Below are 21,403 nucleotides of genomic sequence, written 5' to 3'. Positions count from 1 at the left end.
GTGTCAGTTCTCATTGTTGATGGTAATGTAACACTACGATTGGATCATAACTTTTAGAACCTAGAAGGAACATTGCTTATGTTCCAGAAACGAAAGTTTAGATAACGCTTGTTTCATGGTTGCTAAAGTTAAGTTCATCCCATTTTAGCTAGTAGGATTTGATAACAGATGAAACTGAGTAACACAAAAATGCCAAATCAAGTTTAAAGGCAGAGGAGTGAAAGATTTTGGCCAATTACCATCTCAGACAAACAAGGCAATTAATATAAATTTATTATCATAATCACAGGGCTCCCAGGTACTGGAATACAGAAGTTCATGACAATGGAAAAGGCACTTTGAACCAAAGTGCGTTAGTACCTCGGACTTACTCAGCCTAGAAAACACTGTCTACTATTATTGAAGATACCTGGTCATACTCAGAGATTGCAAGGAATTGCCATAAATATAATAATATGTTATAAATAATAATATCTTAGAAATAATGCTTATAAATATATATGCATATAAATAATAACTTGAAATAACATTTCATGCTTTGCATTTTTCTTGAGGCTCAGCTTCAAGAAAAATTTTACTTAAATGAACTCATTGGCATAAAATACTGTTGAGGTAGGAGGGCTATAGTCATCATTACCTTGATTTTGAAGATGGTCAAACTGAGACCCCGGAGAAGGCAATGGCACCCCACTCCAGTACTCTTGCCTGGAAAATCCCATGGACAGAGGAGCCTGGTAGGCTGCAGTCCATGGGGTCGCTAAGAGTCGGACATGACTGAGCGACTTCACTTTCACTTTTCACTTCATGCATTGGAGAAGGAAATGACAACCCACTCCAGTGTTCTTGCCTGGAGAATCCCAGGGACTGCGGAGCCTGGTGGGCTGCCATCTATGGGGTCGCACAGAGTTGGACATGACTGAAGTGACTTAGCAGCAGCAGCAGCAGCAGCAAACTGAGACCCCAGAAACTTATAGTATTTGATAAAGGGTCCATCAGTGGCTTAAAAGTAGAAGCTGAGCAGTTGGAATGAAATTGTGTGTCCACGGCTTATTCCAACTGCTGTCATGGGTATTAGTATTCTTATGCCTTAGTTTACTCATCTATAATATGGAAAGAACCTTTTGTAGCCACAGATAGTAGCCTCAGTCCTCCCAAGATTATTGTGCAGAATAATAATTAAATTGATTGGTAGTTTGCAAAGTATAGGGTGTTCTTTAAATAACAAGCAACATTATATGTTAGTGTTGGACTTTGTGTTCTCTCTTACAAAGAGAGTAAACATTCATTTAGAATTACAAAAGCTCAGCACATGCTCAGCGAGTGACTAACACTGAAGGGCTCGACTCCTTCATGTACATAGTACATACGGATGGTCACCACTTTACAAGTAAGTAGAGTGCACAGTCAAGGCTATTTTTCCAATATCTGAAAGTCAGTGATCGAGGGCGGCCCACTTGCCATATGCACCAATTTTTCTTGCTTTGTGGCAATAAACAACTTTGGATGGGCAACTGATTTGAAGTAGTCCATAGAGCCATGCTTTTCCCAGAAGAAGAGGAGGTTGGTCTCATCTTTGATGATTTTGGGTGTCTCAGGCATCTCCTAGGATACAGAGAACAAAGATCTGTTAGAGAACAAGAAGATGCTAAAAAAAGAAGTGACCTCAATCCTTTGGCATTTGGCCTTCGTGAGAAACACAGCACTTTAGGACTATGACTACGTAACATGATGATACAAGTTCTTCATTTGTTCATTCCAAAAGCGTTCATTACATGCCTATTAGATGTATGGCCCCATCTATTCATAATAATTAATTTCCTTAGTTAAGTGGAGAGAAATCCAATTTCATCATGCAGATTGCCAAGTACACTAGTGTCTCGTTGTATCCTGGCAGGTAGGGTGAAACATCGCCTCTAAAACGGGCATAAAGCATTATCAAATTAGTGCTCAAATCTGAGCACTAATGACTCTAAGCCCTGAAAACCTTTTGACCTCTAAATGTCCAAAGCATACTTTGGGAAAATAATTTAGAATTCAGACATGTTTATCTCTGTATTTAAGTCAACAATTGAAAGTAAAAAAAAAAAAAAACCCACCTCAACACACACAACTTCCCAGGCATATCAGCAGTCCTTTGATATGCAATCCTTTGAAAGGCAATCCTTTCAAGACAATTTTTTGACAGTTGTAATCTCTTTAGATCATACTCCTCTTGTGAGTATGAGAAAAGTCTAAAAGTGCTTTCATGGAAAAACAAAATTCAAATTCTAACTTGAGATGCTTCTCTGTTCTTTTAATCTAAAAGAACTAAACATCCTTTTGAGGTTTCCCTGGGGTTTTCAATGTCAACAAGGATTTTGTTTTCCAAACCTATTTTTCTCCTGTTTTTTCCCCCCATCTCAGTAAATGGAATCTCCCCTCTTCCTTCTGTTGGTTCAATTTCCCAAATATAACCAGATTCTGTCTCCTTCTTTTCACTTGTCTCACAATTCTCCTCACTCACCCCAACTGTTATTACAGCATCCTAATTGGACTCTATTGCCTCCTTTCTATTCTATTCTCCAAGTTAGAAAAAATATACAAAAACAGGACACTTCTCAGTTTGAATTCCTTTCCTCTACTTATCTTTCCTCTTTTGCAGAGTACCCTAGCTTCCAGATCCTTGGGTGTTCCTTCTGATCTTTAAAACTCGCCTGTAACCTCTTGAAGGTCTAGGGCTAGGCGCACTCAGACCTCTCTATTTGGAATGCTCGCCCCATCACCCCTTTGATGGTATACTCCTTTCTATTGACAGCTCTCATCTCACAGGGAGCTCTGTCTAAACAGTACGGTCCTATTTTCTCTCTCAGCACACTGTTCATTGGCTTTACAGCATCTTGCCCTTTTTTTTGCTGGTCATTTGGCTCATCTACTGTCTGTGTCCCTTGGAAGATTGAGTTCTATAAGACTTTGGCTCACTACTGTCTACTGAGCTGTTTGACACTCTGCTTGAAAACCGGAAGGCTCTCAATAAACAACGTTTGTTGAATGAATTCACGATTGAAGCTACTGCCCTACTCTGTAGACATCACTTTCATCTCACTTGATCCAGGAAAGAAACACATGCACCCACATAAATCCTAGTTAGGGAGGGACTGGGTGGTGAATTATACATTTAGTGAATAAGAGTCATCTACTAGTCAGTGGAGAAACATTTGGCTGTAGTGGGCATGTGTTTATGTCTTTATGTTCGGACGGGAAGGTGGTAGTGGAGATGAGGCTGATGACACAGAAAAATGGCACCGATGAAGAGAGGGAGGAGGTGGAGTCAGAAGGCCAGGGTTCGGGGCTTGGCTCACAGCTTTTTGCTTCGACAGGTGATTCATCCTCCCTAATCTCAGTGGCTTACTGAATTTCTTAGAGGCAGACTCCATTGTCCTAACGCCTACTATCACGTAGGTCAGGTAAGTGTCAGTAGAGCTCAAAGAGGGATGGAATAAATAGATGCCCAGGAATGGGAGGTGAATAAGGATCAGGCAGGGAAAAGAGCAAGAAGAAGGCAATTTCCCTTTTATGTACTTTGCCACTGCCATCTTGCTCCATCTTGCTGTCTCACAGATCCTGCCTAGAACTGCCTCTGGGGATAGTGGGTCAGAAGTAGGATGGGAAGGTAGGTAGGCAGGTGAAACTGTGGTAGGAAGGAAAGAACTGGGTCATCCTGCTATGGGTGTCTGCCTCTTGGGATCATCTACAAATGCATGGGCTGTAAATGAAGGTAAATTGGAGACTGGGAACAACTGACCTTTAGCAAGACGGGTTCGTCTTCATTTTGAGCACTCACAAACAGTTGAGTTTTTGAGATTCTTAGAGTCACAGGAAGCTGAGAATCCTCTTCTGATACATAAGCAACCATGTCAAATTTCACTGGCAAAGAGAAAAGCCAAAAAAGAAAGTAAATCCATTGTATTTGTATAAAATCAAGTGTTCATGAAGATGCTGTGTGTGTGTGTGTGTGTGTGTGTGTAGTTATGTCCCCAACTATGATGTAAGTACCTGAAGCTCAGAAATGGAATTTATATTGATACATCTTTGTATCCCTCACAATGTCTGCCATATTCACTAGGCAAGTAAATACCTAATGACTTTAGAATTTTCTATGTTGAACGAATGTTTGTGGGTGGAGTATTATTGAATCTCTTATAATTATGTTAATGGGATAAGACCCTGGAATTTGTGAAGTCATGAGTAAAATGGGGAGATTTAGGGAAGCTGATCCATTCATATGTTGCTAAGAATAGTGAAAAGCAGTTCAGCTTTCCTTAGAAAGCAATGCTTAATAAGAGCTGTAAAATTATTTATGCCTAGAAATCCAGCATTTGGAATATGCTCCAAAGAAATATCCTCATAGGAAAAGAAATAATTTATACAAAGACATGTGCAACTGAATTATTTAGAGGAAACCCTGGACACCTGCATAGCAACATGACTGAATATCCTAGTGCCATTAAAAATGGCAAATAACATATACTCTGTCCATATATGGGCAAATTATGTGAAATAATATCAAATAGGAAAACAATTTATTTTGTAGAACACAAGATAATTTGTGAATGTCATAGAGTTGAAAGCATGTTAGCTGAAATATACCCAATCAGAAACAGCCCTGCTTGTTAGCACAGAGTAACCTCTTTTGATCTCTGGAAATCATATTGTTTACTGATGACATGTCCTTAAGCTAAAAATATGTGCAACATGGAAGCTGGCTCGGTGTAACAAAATTTCTTGGATCCTAAATTTCATTCTTCAGAACACATGCAAATCTTCCTGTTTTTTTTTTTTTCCTTTAAAATTATTGGGTGCTTTGCATCACAATTATGTTATCAAAGATAAGGATTCTTTCTAGTTTGGTGTTATTAGGAAGTTTGATCAGCAGGCTCCTCATTGGCTTCTGAGTAAATTTGGGTAAGTCATTATATATTTCTGAGACTCAGTTTCCTTACCTTTAAAATCTGAGGATAAGAGTGTCTCAGAGAACCAAGGGAGATAATACCTCAGAAAGCTTTTTACTGCACTTAGTGCTTTCAGAGCTAGGACACTTGTTAAAGCTTTCAGATTTGGCTGAAGTTTCTGGCCTAACCCAGAAGTTTTTTTTTTTTTTTAAACCGGGGGTGAAGTGCTTCATGTGCAAAGCCAGGAATCTAGAAAGGTTTATTCTTTAAAAGCAGAAAGCTTAAAAGAAATGCAGAAATAAAAAGGTGAGAAGAGGGCTTCCCTGGTGGCTCAATGGTAAAAGAATCCGCCTGTGAATGTGAGAGACAAGGGTTTGATCCCTGGTCCGGGAAGATCTCACATGTGGTGGACAACTATTTAGCCACTGCTTGAGAGCCCAGGAACCACAACTACTGAGCCCTTGTGCTACGACTGCTGAAGGCTGAGTCCCCCATAACCCCATGCTCTCCAACAAGAGAAGCTACCATAATGAGAAGCCAGAGCACTGCAGCTAGAGAGTAGGCCCTGCTCCCCACAACTAGAGAAAAGCTCTTGCAGCAATGAAGACCCAGCACAGCCAAAAATAAATACATTAAAAAAATCATTTTTTTTTTTAAAGATGGGGAGATGACAGAATTGTCCATTTACCTGCCTCCTCCAGATTATTTAATGTAGTAGCCGTCAGGTATGGACCTGACATATCTCGAATTATACTTTGATTGAGGGCGTCGTTCAGGATGCATTCCTGGCGGATGACTCTCATAAAGTTGTATTTCACGTTACTCTGGAAGCTGTAATGTGCTGATCTGGGCTTGATGATTTCTAAAACCATTATCACAAGCTTAGATTAATGTCCAAGTACAAACACAGATGATGTATCTTCTCTAATACAAGCATACAAAGTAGTTATTGAAGGCACCTGAAGAATATCCCAAGGGAGGTGAGGAAATTGACATAGAAGTGAAATCACCCTATCAGCGGAATTATTTCAGGATTACCCCTGTGGTTGCTGCTGCTGCTGCTGCTAAGTTGCTTCAGTAGTTTCCGACTCTGTGCGACCCCAGAGATGGAAGCCCACCAGGCTCCCCTGTGGTTACTTATCTCTAAAAACTTTGATTCTTCCGGCAATGGTGGGTTTTTTTTTTAAGAGATCACATGTACAACTTTTTTGGTTGTTTGAAGGTTTGGAAGTAACTGGGAAGACTCCTTGTATTCTTCAACTACATTTTCAAATGAATGCACCCTGAGAAAAGAATCCACTAAAAATTTTATATGTCACTGAGGTGCCAGTATAAATGTCTGCCATCTTTTTGCTTTAAAAAAGTTTTTTTTTTTTTTCTATCTACCACCTTTCTGAACGGTGGTATGTTTCAAAGCTTTACAAATCTTCATGGCTCTGAATAATTTTACTTCCAGGAATCTTTTATCACTGAGGAAATATATGATGACAGAAATCAAGATTTATTACAGAAAAGACTGTAAGGAAAGTAATGTAGTGCTAGCAGTGGTAAACTCTGTGGGGTAGTGTAAGTAATTTTATTTTTTTTCCTTGTATTTTCTAGGTGAACACGTGTGATCAACTGTTACTTTAAAAATATTAGATTTATAATTCACGAAGAGGCTTGTACAGAAGAGGCATGGGAGAAAACTCATGACATCTATAGTCAGGTAGAAGTGATATGATTTGATGCTCTACCCTTACACACTGTGAGATTTTGGGCAGGTCACTATCTCACTGAGCTTAGTTTCCTCACATATAAAATGAGAATGCAGGGTTGTCTGAAGGTTAGAGATAATGCAATCATTAATAAGTTAGTAGTGTTTGTAGTATTAGCAAAAGTAATAATAACAATAATAGCGAACATTTATTAGGTATTTTCTATGTGCCAGGCATTATTTTCGTTCAGAAGCTAGCAAGTGTTGACTCATTTAATCTTCACAACAAGTAGGGGCTTGGATTAACTCCATTTACAGTAGAGGAGACCGAAGAACAGAAAGGTTAAGTAACTTGCCCAAGACATAACTAGTATGTGGGACAGCATAACTTGTAAGTGGTCACTCACTAACGGTATATAATTACTTTCTGCCAACAGGCTAGAAGTCACATGACTTAATCATATGGCCACCAAGTAAGCCTGTGAGCACATATGCTAAGCTCAAGTACCTACTGCTCTCTGCCCTTTGCAGAAGGATAAAAATTAATTTTATTTCTTATAATTATCAAATGGGTGGTTGCCCTCTTGTTACTCTGATTTTAGGTTTTATTTTCCCCTGTACTCTGCTGTCTGCATTTTCTTGAAAACAGAAAACAAGGATATTATTGTGTTTGACCCCTTACCTTCTTCTGTGTTATTGGCAATGGCTTCCAGGTCATCATCGGTGATGAACTGATTTAAACTCAACCGTCTCTTCTTCAGAATCTTCCCACTGGCTGCCACCATCACCACATTCTCCTTGAAGCTAAGCTTGGATGTCTTAGAGGTTTCCGAGGTATCCAGGGACATAAACTTATTCATCTGGTCCTCACGAAGTGGCTCATAGCTTGCATCATAGAAGGACTTCTGCGATGAAGGAAAATAGAAACTAAGAGGCCAGTGAACAAGACTCCTTTACAGTAGGAGTTTTATTCAACAGTCTCAGAGAGAAGAGTGGCCATTTTGGCCTTGGCAACCCACGTTTCATTGGACTTTCTCTCCCCCCACTCTCCTTCCCCCTTTCCTCTGTATCCCTCCCCTTTCCCCTTTTCCTCCCACCTCTCCTTTTAGGATTTCCCTCAAAGGATGTGATCTTGGCAAGGTTTTTTGTTATCCCTCTTCAGACTCAAAAATGAGACCTTGTTATACTTAGTGAAGTAAGTCAGAGAAAGACAAATACTGTATGTTATCACTTACATGTAGAATCTAAAAAATAATACATGGCTTCCCTGGTGGCTCAGTGGTAAAGAATCCCCCTAACAAGGCTCACTTCCACAGGAAGCTCTGTGGAGCAATTAAGCCCCTATGCCACAACTGTTGAGCCTGTGCTCTAGTGCTCGGGAACCACAACTACTGAGCTCACACGCCGCGGCTACTGAAGCCCATGCGCCCTAGGGCCCACGCTCTGCAGCAGGAGAAGCCACCCCATGGAGAAGCCCGAGCACTGCAACAAAGAGTTGCCACTGCTTGCTGCAACTAGAAAAAAGCCCTCGCAGCAGTGACCCAGAACAGTCAAACATAAATAAATAAAATTATTTAAAAAATAACTTGAAAATACAATGAACCCATATACAGATTAGCAATAAACTCACAGACATAGAAAACAAACTTAATGGTTACTAAAGGGGAGAGGGAAGGTGAGGAGGGATGAATTAGGGGTATGAGATTAGTAAATTCAAACTACTATGCATAAAATAGATAAGCAACAAACATATACTACATAACACAGGAAATTATATTCAGTATCTTGTAATAACCTATATCAGAAAATCATCAGAAAAAAATGTATCACTGTACTCTACTCCTGCAGCTAACACAGTATTGTAAATCAACTACACTTCGGTAAAAAAAAAAAAAGATGTTGTGATGAGACAGGTCTTCAAGTGATGCTAGTGGGTAACTTAGCCTTCCTGTTAGTTCTTCCCAGAAGGCTAAACGTCTACTTGACAAGGCTCAAATATTTTAGGAATACTCCTTTAGATACAGATACAGCTTTTAGAGTCACTATCAAAGACACACAAAGCAGGACCTATACTGTTTTGTGGTCTCTTAGCGAAATAACACAGAATCTGAATGACTGCAGATTTTTTACTTTCAGTTGGCCTGCTTCCTCCACCTCAGCTTCATGGACTATTAGATCTAGAAAGCGATCTCTAATCTCTGGAGCTGATGTTAGAGAGGATATCCACAACATATCATTTAAGACCCCTGGGGAAGTAGCCCAAGGGGGCTGGCCCGGGAGGGCATAAGCAACTTTCTGATGGAAGGCTGACCCAGGAGATTTCATTCTTGGAGTTTCAGGTTCGTTCTGCTCTGTTCTGGGAAAATCCACTGAGATGAAGGGTGCCATCAGCTGTTAGTCTAGAGAAGGAGCTGGCCTCACTTATCATGAAGAAATGAATCTCTCTGGACTTCTAGTGAAGGCAAAACAAATGCATCTAAGATTCAAGCTGTTGCTGTTCTAGTAGAGAAAATACTGTGTACGGATAGCAATCTTCTAAGAATTACAGTCATTTGCTTACCTGATTGAGAGAGAGGTGGTCAATTTCAGAAGTGTAGTCTTCATTTTCACTGTTAAACAAGATGATGAGAATTTAATTCTGTTTGTTGTATCACTACATTCACTGGGCAACATATTTTAATGACCAAACTAGCCTTGGGTAACACACATGCATAGCCATTATTGTCATCTTTGAAAATTAAGGACTTCTATGCATTCACATCCATACAGTAATTTGTACCTGATAATCTGAAATTAGTAATCATCAGGCCAGGCCTTGAACTTTACTTGTATTCTATCGATAAAAATGAGGCTTGGCCAATTTACTATATAGCACAGGTACTGTAACCTATAATGGAATATAATCTGAAATACATATATACATATATAACTGAATCACTTTGCTGTACACCTGAAACTAACACAACTTTGTAAGCTAGCTATACTTCAATTAAAAAATTTTTAAAATTAGCTCCCCCTTCACCAAAATAAACAAATAAATGAGGCTTGGCTAACGGATTGAAGAGTGGTAATTGAATTTCAGGGAAAAAATTTAAACTTAAGAGAGAAATCCTTTTGAAGCACTTCATCTAAATTTGAATCAAATAGGTTATTTGTTACACTTTGCTTTCATGTATTCACTAAAACAGATTTAATCATTTATACTTTGCAAAACATGCAGGCAATATTTCCACTGTCTACTTTGTGTTAGTGTGTAGGTAATGTGGAACACTGCATCTGTTTAAGGTGTTCTACAAGTTAAACTTTTTATTTATTATCTTTCTTTCGCGTCTGAATGAGACTGACTGCGTAGGTTTCACATGCTCAAATTGCTGTGAAGCCATTTCCCATTCCAGATTGAGATCAAGAAGTTTTCCTAAGAAAGGTTTCTCTTTCTGACAATCTATTACTGTAGCAGGGCATGTGAATTTGACTGAAGCTGGGTCTAAGTAGATGTTGAGAATTGCTAGGAGTCAGGAGACCTTAAAAGTAATCTTTCTAAAATGGTCATCTCCCTGTCAACAATTTCACCTTGGTTTACCTACTAGATGCTTAATTTCCCTGAGTCTTCTCTGAATCTGCCCTGACTTCAGAGATAGAACACATCTCTACAGCCTCTACTGGTCTTGCCCCATTGATAGTTACTGTAATCCTAGCTGAATTCTTTCTTTCTTTTTAAAAAATATTTATTTTATTTACTTGGCTCAGCCAGGTCTTAATTGCAGCATGTGGGATCTAGTTCCCTGACCAGGGATGGAACCCTGGGTCCCCTGCATTGGGAGCACACAGTCTTACCCACTGGACTCCCTGGCAAATCCCTCCTAGCTGGATTCTAATGTGCCTTGCTTCCCTCATTAAGTCACAAGAGACAGAATCTCTTTTCTACCTGTAACAGTTCTTCAGGTCTTCAAAGAGGTCAGGGACTTTGGCCATCTTCACTTCTGCAACAGAAAACACCAGTAGCTGTCCGTCTGGCCATTGTGTGAATAAGACACCTGCAAGGGGAACCACCTCCCTTCTAAGACACTTAATGAATGACTGAGCTCACACCCAGCATTCTTCTTTTCACTCCCTTTGAATGATCTGCATATGTATTTGCCTCCTCTGCTAGACTGTAAACTTCTGTTAGAATCTCGGTATCTCTTAGGCATCCAACCCAATGCATTGCATTTGGTAGGCATTTGATGAAAATTTGAATAAGTAAAAAATCAAAACTGAAAAACCTCAACAAGCATGAAATATTTAATTTATACAGTTGCAAGAGAGAGAAAGAGTTAGAAATTCCCAGTTTTCTCTGAATAGTTTTTGATAGCAGAGAGTACCCCCAAAGGAAGGCTTGGCTGTAATCTCATGCTCTCATAGGAAACCAGTTCCTCTGTTGCTCAATTTCCCACCAGCAGAGAGAGAATCATTTTCTGAAATCTGACTATGATTCTAATTCACCCGCCAAAGCAGAGTGGGACGGCAAAGGAAGGAAGAGGCTTCAACTTCAGAGAGGGCAATTTGAGAGATCACAGCCAAGGAGGAAAAGCAAAAAATACTATAAGAGCCAAACATGTGATAAGGACGATACCTTTGCTGAACCGAGCTAGCAACAATGAGATGACTGGCTCCCTCGTCTTCGCGTGGAGGCTTGAACTGAGTCAGGCTACTTCGCCTTTTGTCTGCTCCGGAGTGGGCGTGGCCACGATTGCGATTGCGTCACTGGGAATTTACAAGAATTCTGTTTTGTATGTCAGTTCATTCAACCTATACCGGTCCAAATAATGACAAATTATATACTTGAATATAGTGTTTCCAGGAAAAATTCCTAGAGATTCCAGGAGTTTCTGACTTGATTCATTTATTTATTGCTTTTGCTGTTAACAGTTTTAAACGTGTGGTCTTAGAAAAGGGGGAAAGAGCAAGAAATTTAAATTTCTAAAAGTATTTGGTGGGGGAGGGAGGGAAAAGTCCTCAAAGCAGAATTGTAGATGGTTAGAGTTGGAGGGGTGCTTAGAAGCTTGTGTTTCGGCTTAATTCGTTTATTGCACCCCGGGGCTGAGTATGACTTGACAGCCCCTGGCAGCTAAGGAGTGGGTCTTGAGGGAAGCCTATCCATCTTTTCTGAAGAGGGACGTTTGCTTGAGTAGCCATAAATCACTCTGAGTGTGGGAAGACAAGCTCCCAGTTAGGGCAGGGTAGAAGACGGAAAATCGACAGTCAACCACTGAAGTCAATCCTTTTACTCCTCTGAATACTGTCAGTCTGTTTCAGACAGAAGTGACAGAGCTTTATGAGAAAACTCTATGCCCTGGCTCATGTTACAGCAAAGTTACCTTCTACCAGAGCCCAAGGAGAAGTCTAGTCTTCTCTAGGTTAAACCCAAGGTATATTAGGATAGCTGGAGACTCAGGGAGTAGCTGGATTCAAGGGAGATTGGGTGGACTTCCCTGGTGGTCCAGTGGTTAAGACTCCACACTTCCACAGCAGGGGGCATGGCTTTGATCCCTGGTTGGGGAACTAAGATCATGCATGCCATATCGCATGGCCAAAAAAAAAAAAAAGATTGGGAGAAAGGAAGGAGGAACTCTTATACATGAAACTGATTCAGTGTTGCCTGGCTGTTATCATCAAAGACTTTTTAAGTATCCCGAAGATGGCCCAGTTCAGGTGGCAGAACACCAGACTCAGCAGATAAATGTTTCTGTTTTCCTGGTTGGAGTTTAAGCCACATAATTTTAAATAAAAGAAATGGATGGAGGAATTAAAAAAAAAGGTAAAGAGAGAAAGGCAAGGCACCAAAGTGCAACATGTTATTGAAAAGCAAAAAAGCTTAGAACCAGAAGTAAAGTGTGAGTAAGGTATGCTGTTTGGTTTTGTTACTTGTAAATGATGAGGCTGATTTTGTGATCATTAAGGTCTGTCCTAGGTGCAAAGTCTCTGGTTCTGATTCTGTAGCCCAGTTCAGTTCCTCCTGGTCATAGACCTGGTGTTATAATAGTTATGAACAAGAGCCACAGAAATAAATGGTATTCTGGATGCTGTCCTGTGCTTAGTCGCTCGGTTGTGTCTGACTCTTTGTGACCCCATGGAATGTAGCCCACCAGGCTCCTCTGTCCCTGAGGATTCTCCAGGCAAAAATACTGGAGTGGGTTGCCACGCCCTCCTCCAGGGGAACTTTCCAGCCCAGGGATTGAACCCAGGTCTTCAGAGTTGCAGGTGGATTCTTTACTATCTGAGTCACCAGGGAAGCCAATCCTGGATGCAGGCAATGTAAATGTAGGACCAGGCTGGGTCCAGCTTGGGGATCTCAGAATGGATCCTCTTGTGGACAGTGATGGCAGCCAATTCTCTACATCTGTGCTTCCCTTTGGGCTCCCCTGGTGGCTCAATGGTAAAGAAGACGTGGGCTTGATCCCTGGTCAGAAAGATCCCCTGGAGAAGGAAATTGCAATCCACTTCAGTATTCTTGCCTGGGAAGTCTCGTGGACAGAACAGCCTGGCAGGCTATAGTCCATGGGGTCGCTGAGAGTTGGACATGACTGAGCACACATACATGCACGTGCTTCCCTTCAGGCAACACAGAAATATTAAGCCCGATCACCCCCTCTTGCCTCCTACAGATCTTGTGAGAACTATTACTAAGAAACAATTGCAAAGCACATTGTAAATGTGGGCTGCTATGGAGATGCGACTAAACAAAAATAATAACAGCGCTAATGATGGATTCTGTTTCTTGGGAACCTGTATAGTCATCACTGTAACACTTTAGTTCACTGAAGAAAATATCGTTCATATGAAAATAGTAATTGGAAACTTCGATAGGGAGGACATTTTCAGGTGAAGGCCTCCACTGAAACCCTGAAGATACCCAGTTTCTGGGAGGGATACATACCACCTCTTTGGTAATCCAGGAAAATACCCTTGGTTGTATTGGCAGTGGCAACGCCCATCCTGGCCGATGTCACATCTCAGTTGTAGAAAATTCCTCAAATGTGGTTGTTGAATTCTTCAAGGAGGGTTTGAACGTTTCTTTCTAGTCAGCCAATTCTGGTTGGAGTCTTTTTCCAGGACGTGACTTTCCTTGAAACCAGTTTTCAAAGAAAGAACAAAAATGTGGGTGAGGTTTAGAGAGTGAGAGGTCCTTGCTTTGTTTTGGGGAACTGCTTTTCTGTGAATGTGAACAAAACTTGACTTGTGAGTAAGTCTCAGCATCAGAACCCCTCTTTCTCAGAAACAGAGAGAGAAACTTATGGAACCCCAAGAGTGTTTGGAGGTTGTCCTGCGACTGGGACTTTGGGTGGTTTCATGTTATACCCACTTCTTGATTCTGAGGAGACCTCAACAATCCTTCTTTAGTCCTATTTACCTACATCATTAAAAAATTTTATGGCTCACTTCTTCTGTGGCGGGTATTTTGCTGGGCATTGGTATATTTTCTTTCATGATTCACAAAATTAGGTATGTGGGATAGATGATGTAGTATTTTGGTTGGTGAGTAGATACGTTTTACGAGCTTGAAGGCTGTGGGTCCAAAAAGTCACAGTGATACTTTTCATTTGGAAACTGCTTTACGTAGTTCACAAAGAGCTCTCACCCAGGCAGTCTCGCTGACTACCTGCTTTACCTATGAGAGATATGGATCACCACGCCCTTTTACAGCTGAGGACTCTTGAAGAGGTTAAGTGACCAACCTACAGTCACAAAACCAGCAGAAGCAGCACTCGAACTCAAGTTTCTGATTCCAAGCCCAGGCTTCTCTTCCCACTGCATATAGATTGATGCTTATCTCTTATCACCACCAATGCCAAGTGACAGGGCTGAAATGGATTGTCCTTAAAGATCTTTCCTGCTTTAAACAGCCTATCATTCAGTGATTCTGGGGTTCTTTGTAAAAGAAAAAAAGATAAACAAGGAAATGTTTGAAATAGCTTCCCTCTCTTCGTCTCCAATGAAATACCACTTTTTTCTCTGAAATACAAGAAAGGGGTGAAGGTGATGAGTGTACTCGAGTACATAGTCCTGGTAGAGTCTGGCTGAGGACTTTAGTGATGCTCTTGCCTTTGTACCATGAAGATGGGAAACATCTATATGCATCTTGGGGACCAACTTTAAAATCATTGCAAATAGTGGGATGTAACAGGGTGTCTGAACAGAGAGAGAAATGTAACTCCTCTCTGTGAATTATCGGGGGATGCAGTGATTTCTTTTTAAGAGGTGAAAAGCCTCTTCAGAGAAATAAAGTGTGCAGAAACCATCACATGCAGAGATTTTTGTTTTAACTGATGCCCTACGTAGTTGTAATCTGCTTTTTTAAAATTTAAATTTATTTTTAATTGGAGGATAATAGCTTTACAGTATTGTGTTGGTTTCTGCCATATATCAACGTGAATCAGCCCTAAGTACACCTATATTCCCTCCCTCTTGAACTTCCCTCCCACTTCCCACTCCTATAATCTGCTTTTAAATTCCAGTTAGTGGGAAAGAGGAAAGGATCTAACAGGTAACCTTGTCTTTGATGTTCTGGGTGTTATACTACATTATCTCCTTTAATCCTCTAATCACACGTGTGGTATGAGGTCAGTACTCTTATCACATTTACAGAAGAGGAAGTCAAGATCCAGAGACTTGAAGCAGTCTATCTAAGGCCTCGAGGTTACCAAATTGCTGAAACAGGATTCAGAGTCCAGAGTTTCCAGAGTTTCACTCAACCACGAGGGACTCTCTTTCTCTTAGTGTGACCTCTTCCTTTCTTTTGCCCTTGTTGATGTCTACTTTTTTCTGCTTTGTCTTGTTAGTCTATCAAAGGACCTAGAAAGATATGTTGGAGAAGGATGCACTGCAGACACTCTAAATTAAACTCTTACTTGATCAAAGAGGGAGTCACTCAGAGGGAAAGTAAAAAGTCCCAAGGTCACACAGAGACCTCATTATGAGAGTGGGAAGGAAAAATGAAAACCGTTTCTTGATTTCAAAATACCCTACTATCTAGTGCTACTGACTCTTTTTAATTTTATTTTTGGTTGCATTGGGTCTCTGTTGCCACTTGCATGTGGGCTTTCTCTAGTTGCAGGGAGCGGGGACTTTTCTTGTGGAGCACAGGCTCTAGGCATTCGGGTTTCAGTAGCTGTGGCATGGGCGCTCATTAGTTGTTACTTGCTGGCTCTAGAGTGCGGGCTCAGTAGTTGTTGCACACAAGCTTAGTTGCTCTGAGGCATGTGGAATCTTTCCTGACTAGAGATCCAACCCATGTCCCCTGCATTGGCAGGTGGACTCTTACCCACTGTGCCGCTAGGGAAATCTGACCCTGGCTCTATGATAAAGAAAGGTCAGGTTAAGAAAAAAATCTTTTTATGGTGTCTCACCAGTATGTGAAAAAGGAATTAACAAAATGAGATTCCATTCAGCGAGCAAAACCATCTGTATTTTCTACTCTTCTGGAAGCTGACAGTAAAGGCATTCATCGATAATCCCCTCAGATCAGTTCAGTTCAGTCACTCAGTTGTGTCCGACTCTGCGACCCCATGAATCGCAGCACGCCAGGCCTCCCTGTCCATCACCAACTCCCGGAGTTCACCCAAACTCATGTCCATCGAGTCGGTGATGCCATCCAGCCATCTCATCCTCTGTTGTCCCCTTCTCCTCCTGCCCCCAATCCCACCCAGCATCAGGGTCTTTTCCAATGAGTCAACTCTTCGCATGAGGTGGCCAAAGTACTGGAGTTTCAGCTTTAGCATCATTCCTTCCAAAGAACACCCAGGCCTGATCTCCTTTAGGATGGACTGGTTGGATCTCCTTGCAGTCCAAGGGACTCTCAAAAGTCTTCTCCAACACCACAGTTCATAAGCATCAATTCTTTGGTGCTCAGCTTTATATAAACTGAGATAAAAGTGTTGTGAGAGCATCGAACAGAAGAGCTAGTCTGAGATTGGGAGTGGGTAGTTCAACGGGAGAGGGAAGAGGGAACATTCCAGGCAGCACAAAGGCTGTGGGGGTCAAATGATGAAATGAAAGTAGGGCATTGAGGCTGGAGCCTAGAGTTGATGGGGGGAAGGGACCTAAGAAGGTGGTGAGATTAGAGGGGAAGGAAAGCAAGAACCTGTCAGACAGGGCCTTGTGTTGCCCCCACTAAGCTCTTTACCCATTTAATTTTGGGTAAACTTTGAGCAAAAAACTAAGATCATGGTATCCAATCCCATCACTTCATGGTACATAGATGAGAAAACAATGGAAACAATGGCTGACTTTATTTTCTTGGGCTCCAAAATCACTGCAGATGGTGACTGCAGCCATGAAATTAAAAGACGCTTACTTTTTGGAAGCAAAGTTATGACCAACTTAGACAGTATATTAAAAAGCAGAAACATTACTTTGTCAACAAAGGTCTGTATCTTCAAAGCTATGGTTTTTCCAGTAGTCATGTATGGATCTGAGAGTTGGGCCATAAAGAAAGCTGAGCACTGAAGAACTGATGCTTTTGAGCTATGGTGTTGGAGAAGACTCTTGAGAGTCCCTTGGACTGCAAGGAGATCCAACCAGTCCATTCTAAAGGAGATCAGTCCTGGGTGTTCATTGGAAGGACTGATGCTGAAGGTGAAACCTAATACTTTGGCCACCTGATGAGAAGACCCTGATTCAGGGAAAGATTGAAGACAGGAGGAGAAGGGGGCAACAGAGGATGAGATGGCTGGATGGCATCACCGACTCGATGGACATGAGTTTGAGCAAGCTCTGGGAGTTGGTGAAGGACAGGGAAGCCTGGTGGGTTGCAGTCCATGGGATCGGACACCACTGAGTGGCTGAACTGAACTGAACTGAAACTTTGGGCAGGTGCTCTGAGAACTCAGAGAGCAGAGGGGTGGCTGTAACTTTCTCCAGATGGAGAAATTCAAGTTGGCAGAGTCAGGAAGGGACAGTTTCATGATCGGTTAGCAAATCCTTATTTAGCTGTGATCTCCTCGCTTTGCATAAAGCTTATTTGTTCCCTAATGTATGTGCTTTCTTGTTTCTTTTTTTTTTTTTTTTTTTAATTTTCTGTCCCGGGCCAGGGGTGGCTGGTCTCAACCTGCGCTTGTGCGGGTCCCCGGGATCTCAGTGCGCCGGGCCACCGGCACCGGCTTCGGGGCAGAGTTTGCCGCTTTCTTGTTTCTAAATTCGCTTTCATTTTCTCTTGGGGTGGTGGTAAATAGGGCTGTGTCCCCTCCTTGCCTTCTCTCTTGACCCTGTGTCCCTTTTTCTCTCTTTCACAGACAAGCTATAGAAACCAGAGCTCATCAGAAAGCTTCCTGTGTGGCAACAGACATGTTTGGGCCTGTTTCTCATTTTCTTCTTTCTGGCTAATTGTGATTGCTTAGTTAGAACTGCATTTTTAAGTAATTTCATTTTCTTTTGAGTCATTTTTTCATAGGAGTCATGTTTATCTCTGGTCTGAACTTGTTTCTCAGTTAAAAAAAGCTTGTATTACTTTTATGGGTTCTAAAACATGCAGATTAAATATTGCCAGGGAAATTTTTAAAAAATGAAGAAAATACACCCCCTCTTAAATTGAATAACTAGAAATATTCATTATTACTGTTTTGGTGCATTTCCTTTCAGTCTCTCTTTTTTTCAAGCCATGAATCTATTTGTTTCATACAAATGAGATACCCCAAGTACTTTCATATTTGCTTTCCTGGGATTTAGGGAGTATATATTTGGTAGACCATGTTCATCAAATATTTGTCTCATTTCTGGGGTGAATTAATAAGTGTCTGTCTTTATTTCCTGGTCTCCCTTGCAGTTAGATTAGATACACAGTTTTTCCAGCTAGTGCCCTGTGAGCCGGAAGTGAGACAGGACTTGTCACATCTCTAGGGTGATGCAATCAAGGGCCAGTGTTCGCCACCATCATTGCCAAGTTCCCCTGATGCAGCAACTTCAGAGGTCATGTGTTCCAGAGGGTGTGGTCACAAATGCATGAGGTGTGGGCGGAAAAAGCCTGCGATTAGAACAATCTGCATTAGTGTTAACCGTACTGAGATTTTAGGACTTATTTGTTACCCAGGTATAACTTAACCTATTCTGACTACTACTATGTATGACCATCCTTCCTTTCTCTATCACAAACTCTACGATGACATATACTTTTCCTCAAAACTCCTCTTTCATACAGTCGATTCCTCCTTGGACAAAAGTGTGTCTTAGAATTCTTCTGGTTACATTCTTCAACCTTTGGGAGATGACTATTCCACTAAGGTCAATCAAGAATATAATCAGATGTTTTCATTTTGGCTGAATTTCAATTTCAGATATAAAGATCAATTAACTGTGAAAGCAAAATAGCCAATGATAAAGTTGAATTAACCTCCCGGAATAGAAACACATAATAATTACATTAAAACTCTAACCTGTATACGATACTTTACAGTTTTTCAAAGCATTTTTTCATCAACAAAACTTTTGAGTTGGCCCAAAAGTTTGTTTGGGTGTTTCTGTATAATGCTATGGAAAAAACCTGAACAAACTTTTGAGCCAACTCAGTATAAGCACTGAATACAGCTTATTATGCATGCAAATGTTAAATCGCAAAGGTTCCATGCCCAGCACATGATTCTCTCCTCCCTCCCTTTGGTATGAACTCCTGGAAGCTGGAGAGAATGCTCCTTTGATAAGAGCAATTGTGGCCCAGGGAGTGGAGTCGCAGGTGTGGCAGACAGGGCAGTGGAAGAGGCAAGAGATCTTGGATCTGACTCTGACCCTAACCAGTTGGTGACCTTTGGCAATTACCACACATTCCCCAGGCTTTCCTTATCTATAGAAGGAGGAAGTTTTACTGAATGACTGTACGGACTTCTAGCCCAGATTGTCCATTCCACATTTCTTGACTACCCTGAACGTGACCGTGGCACCTCTGTGCCCTTGAAATGTTATGTTCCGTTGTGTAGAGCCTACACTGGACTCATTCCGCACTATGCTTTGGTCAAATCTTTCTCAGTCACACATACAGTTGAATCACAAAGACATATATATATTTTTCATGATTCCAATGGCAAATTTGATTTGTCACTCTGAATATAAATAGAAATAATTTCCTTTTCTAGGACAGAAGTACGTAACAGTTGCTGATAAATTGGAAGGAAATGGCAGTTGTACTCTTATCTGTTAAGTGATGATGACTCAGGCTTGTTTTCTAGAAAGCTTGGTATACATAGAGGACCATCTGAGTCCTTATTACCCTCAAGAAAAGGAAGTTTAGGTTTCTGAGCCTGAAAGGCTGGATAATTGTAGGAGTATTTTGAAAAAAGATAAAAGAACATCTAAGAAAAAAATATGATCTTAATTTCCTCCTTCCATCCAGGGCTGTCCTCAGTAGACCACTATATTCTCTGCAGGGTTGCTCAAAGCACTGACTTCCTTGGGAGAGAAGGGGCAGCCTAAGAGAGCCTGGACTCAGCAGGGGGACCTGGAGGCAGAGGGGAGCAGGTGATTCTATAGAGCACACTTCCATGAAACCTTCCTGGAGCCCTCTTGACAACCTGCTTCACAGATCCATCCCGTGTAAGGCTTTGTATTGGAAGCCACATGAAAGAGGTGAAAAAGAACTCCATTGGGCCTTAACAGCCTTGGAACTTGTGGGCAAGACCTGTGCAGATGCTGACAGGACAAGCAGAATAAAAAAAGTGCTGTAATAAGACAGAAGCAGATAGATGGGAAAGGAGTTACTGAAGCTCAGTTGGTAAAGAAGAAGTGAAATGAAGTTGCTCAGTCATGCCCGACTCTTTGTGACCCCATGGATAGTAGCCTGCACCAAGCTCCTCCGTCCATGGGATTTTCAAGGCAAGAAGTACTGGAGTGGGTTGCCATTTCCTTCTCCAGGGAATCTCCCCAACCCAGGGATCGAACCCAGGTCTCTCACATTGTAGACAGACGCTTTACCGTCTGAGCCACCAGGGAAGTCCAGGTTCCAGTGACCTAGGTTCAATCCCTGGGTTGGGAAGATCTGCTGGAGAAGGGATAGGCTGTCCACACCAGTATTCTTGGTCTTCCCTTGTGACTCAGCTGGTAAAGAATCTGCCTGCAATGCAGGATACCTGGGTTCGATCCCTGGGTTGGGAAGATCCCCTAGAGAAGGGAAAGGTTACCCACTCCAGTATTCTGGCCTGGAGAATTCCATGAACTATATAGTCCATGGGGTCACAAAGAGTCGGACACAACTGAGCGACTTTCACTTTCAGGACCTCTGAGGGCTGGATTTTAGCTTTGTCTCAAAGAATTAGATCTAGATAGTGGAGAATGGACAGTACAGGCCGAAGAAATAATGTAAGTAAAAGCATAAGACATTTCATATCTGTCTCTCCTGCTCTGTGTGTGCTCAATTGTGTCTGACTCTTTGTGACCCTATGGACTGTAGCCACCAGGTTCCTCTGTCCATGGGATTCTTTTGGCAAGAATACTGGAGTGGGTTGCCATTTCCTCCTCCAAGGGATCTTCCCAACCCGGGGATCAAACCTACAAGTTTGATCCTGTTTGTCTCCTGCACTGGCAGGCAGGTTCTTAACCGCTAGTGCCACTTGGGAAGCCCACTGTGCCCTGGGCAAATTCCTTAACTTTTACAGCTTTAGTTGCCTTATCTATAAAACTGGGCTAGTAATTCTTTAGGAATTTTGGAAAGGTTAAATGAGGTTGCAAGAGTGTTCAGTTTGTTTATTTATTTATTTAACTCTTATCTTGAGATTTTTATTATTCAGTTAGCACATTAGCTTAAGGTATAGTTCTGCTA

The 21,403-nt window shown here is 41.5% G+C and overlaps 1 protein-coding gene across 2 annotated transcripts; it reads right to left on the bottom strand.

Moving 5' to 3' along the window:
• Nucleotides 1-256: 256 nt before the first annotated feature.
• IL1A (interleukin 1 alpha) lies at nt 257-11,367 on the bottom strand. 2 transcript variants are annotated; one of them, XM_086326651.1, is made up of 7 exons: nt 11,237-11,367; nt 10,550-10,604; nt 9,185-9,233; nt 7,307-7,529; nt 5,617-5,790; nt 3,782-3,903; nt 257-1,602 (listed from the first exon to the last, which is right to left on the bottom strand). In XM_086326651.1, exons 2-7 carry the CDS (start codon nt 10,594-10,596, stop codon nt 1,411-1,413), a joined length of 807 nt encoding a protein of 268 aa, XP_086182777.1. In that variant the 5' UTR covers nt 10,597-10,604; nt 11,237-11,367; the 3' UTR covers nt 257-1,410. The 2 variants fall into 2 exon arrangements, with proteins under 2 accessions (XP_086182777.1, XP_086182778.1); XM_086326652.1 differs by having other exon boundaries at nt 10,550-10,658; nt 11,237-11,339.
• Nucleotides 11,368-21,403: the final 10,036 nt, after the last annotated feature.

This window comes from Bos grunniens, chromosome 11 (assembly GCF_055505025.1).
Source record: "Bos grunniens cultivar Pamir isolate PY7600 chromosome 11, Bosgru_T2T1.0, whole genome shotgun sequence".
Classification (NCBI taxonomy): Eukaryota; Metazoa; Chordata; class Mammalia; order Artiodactyla; family Bovidae; genus Bos; species Bos grunniens.
This window is presented reverse-complemented; position numbering and strand designations above follow the sequence as displayed.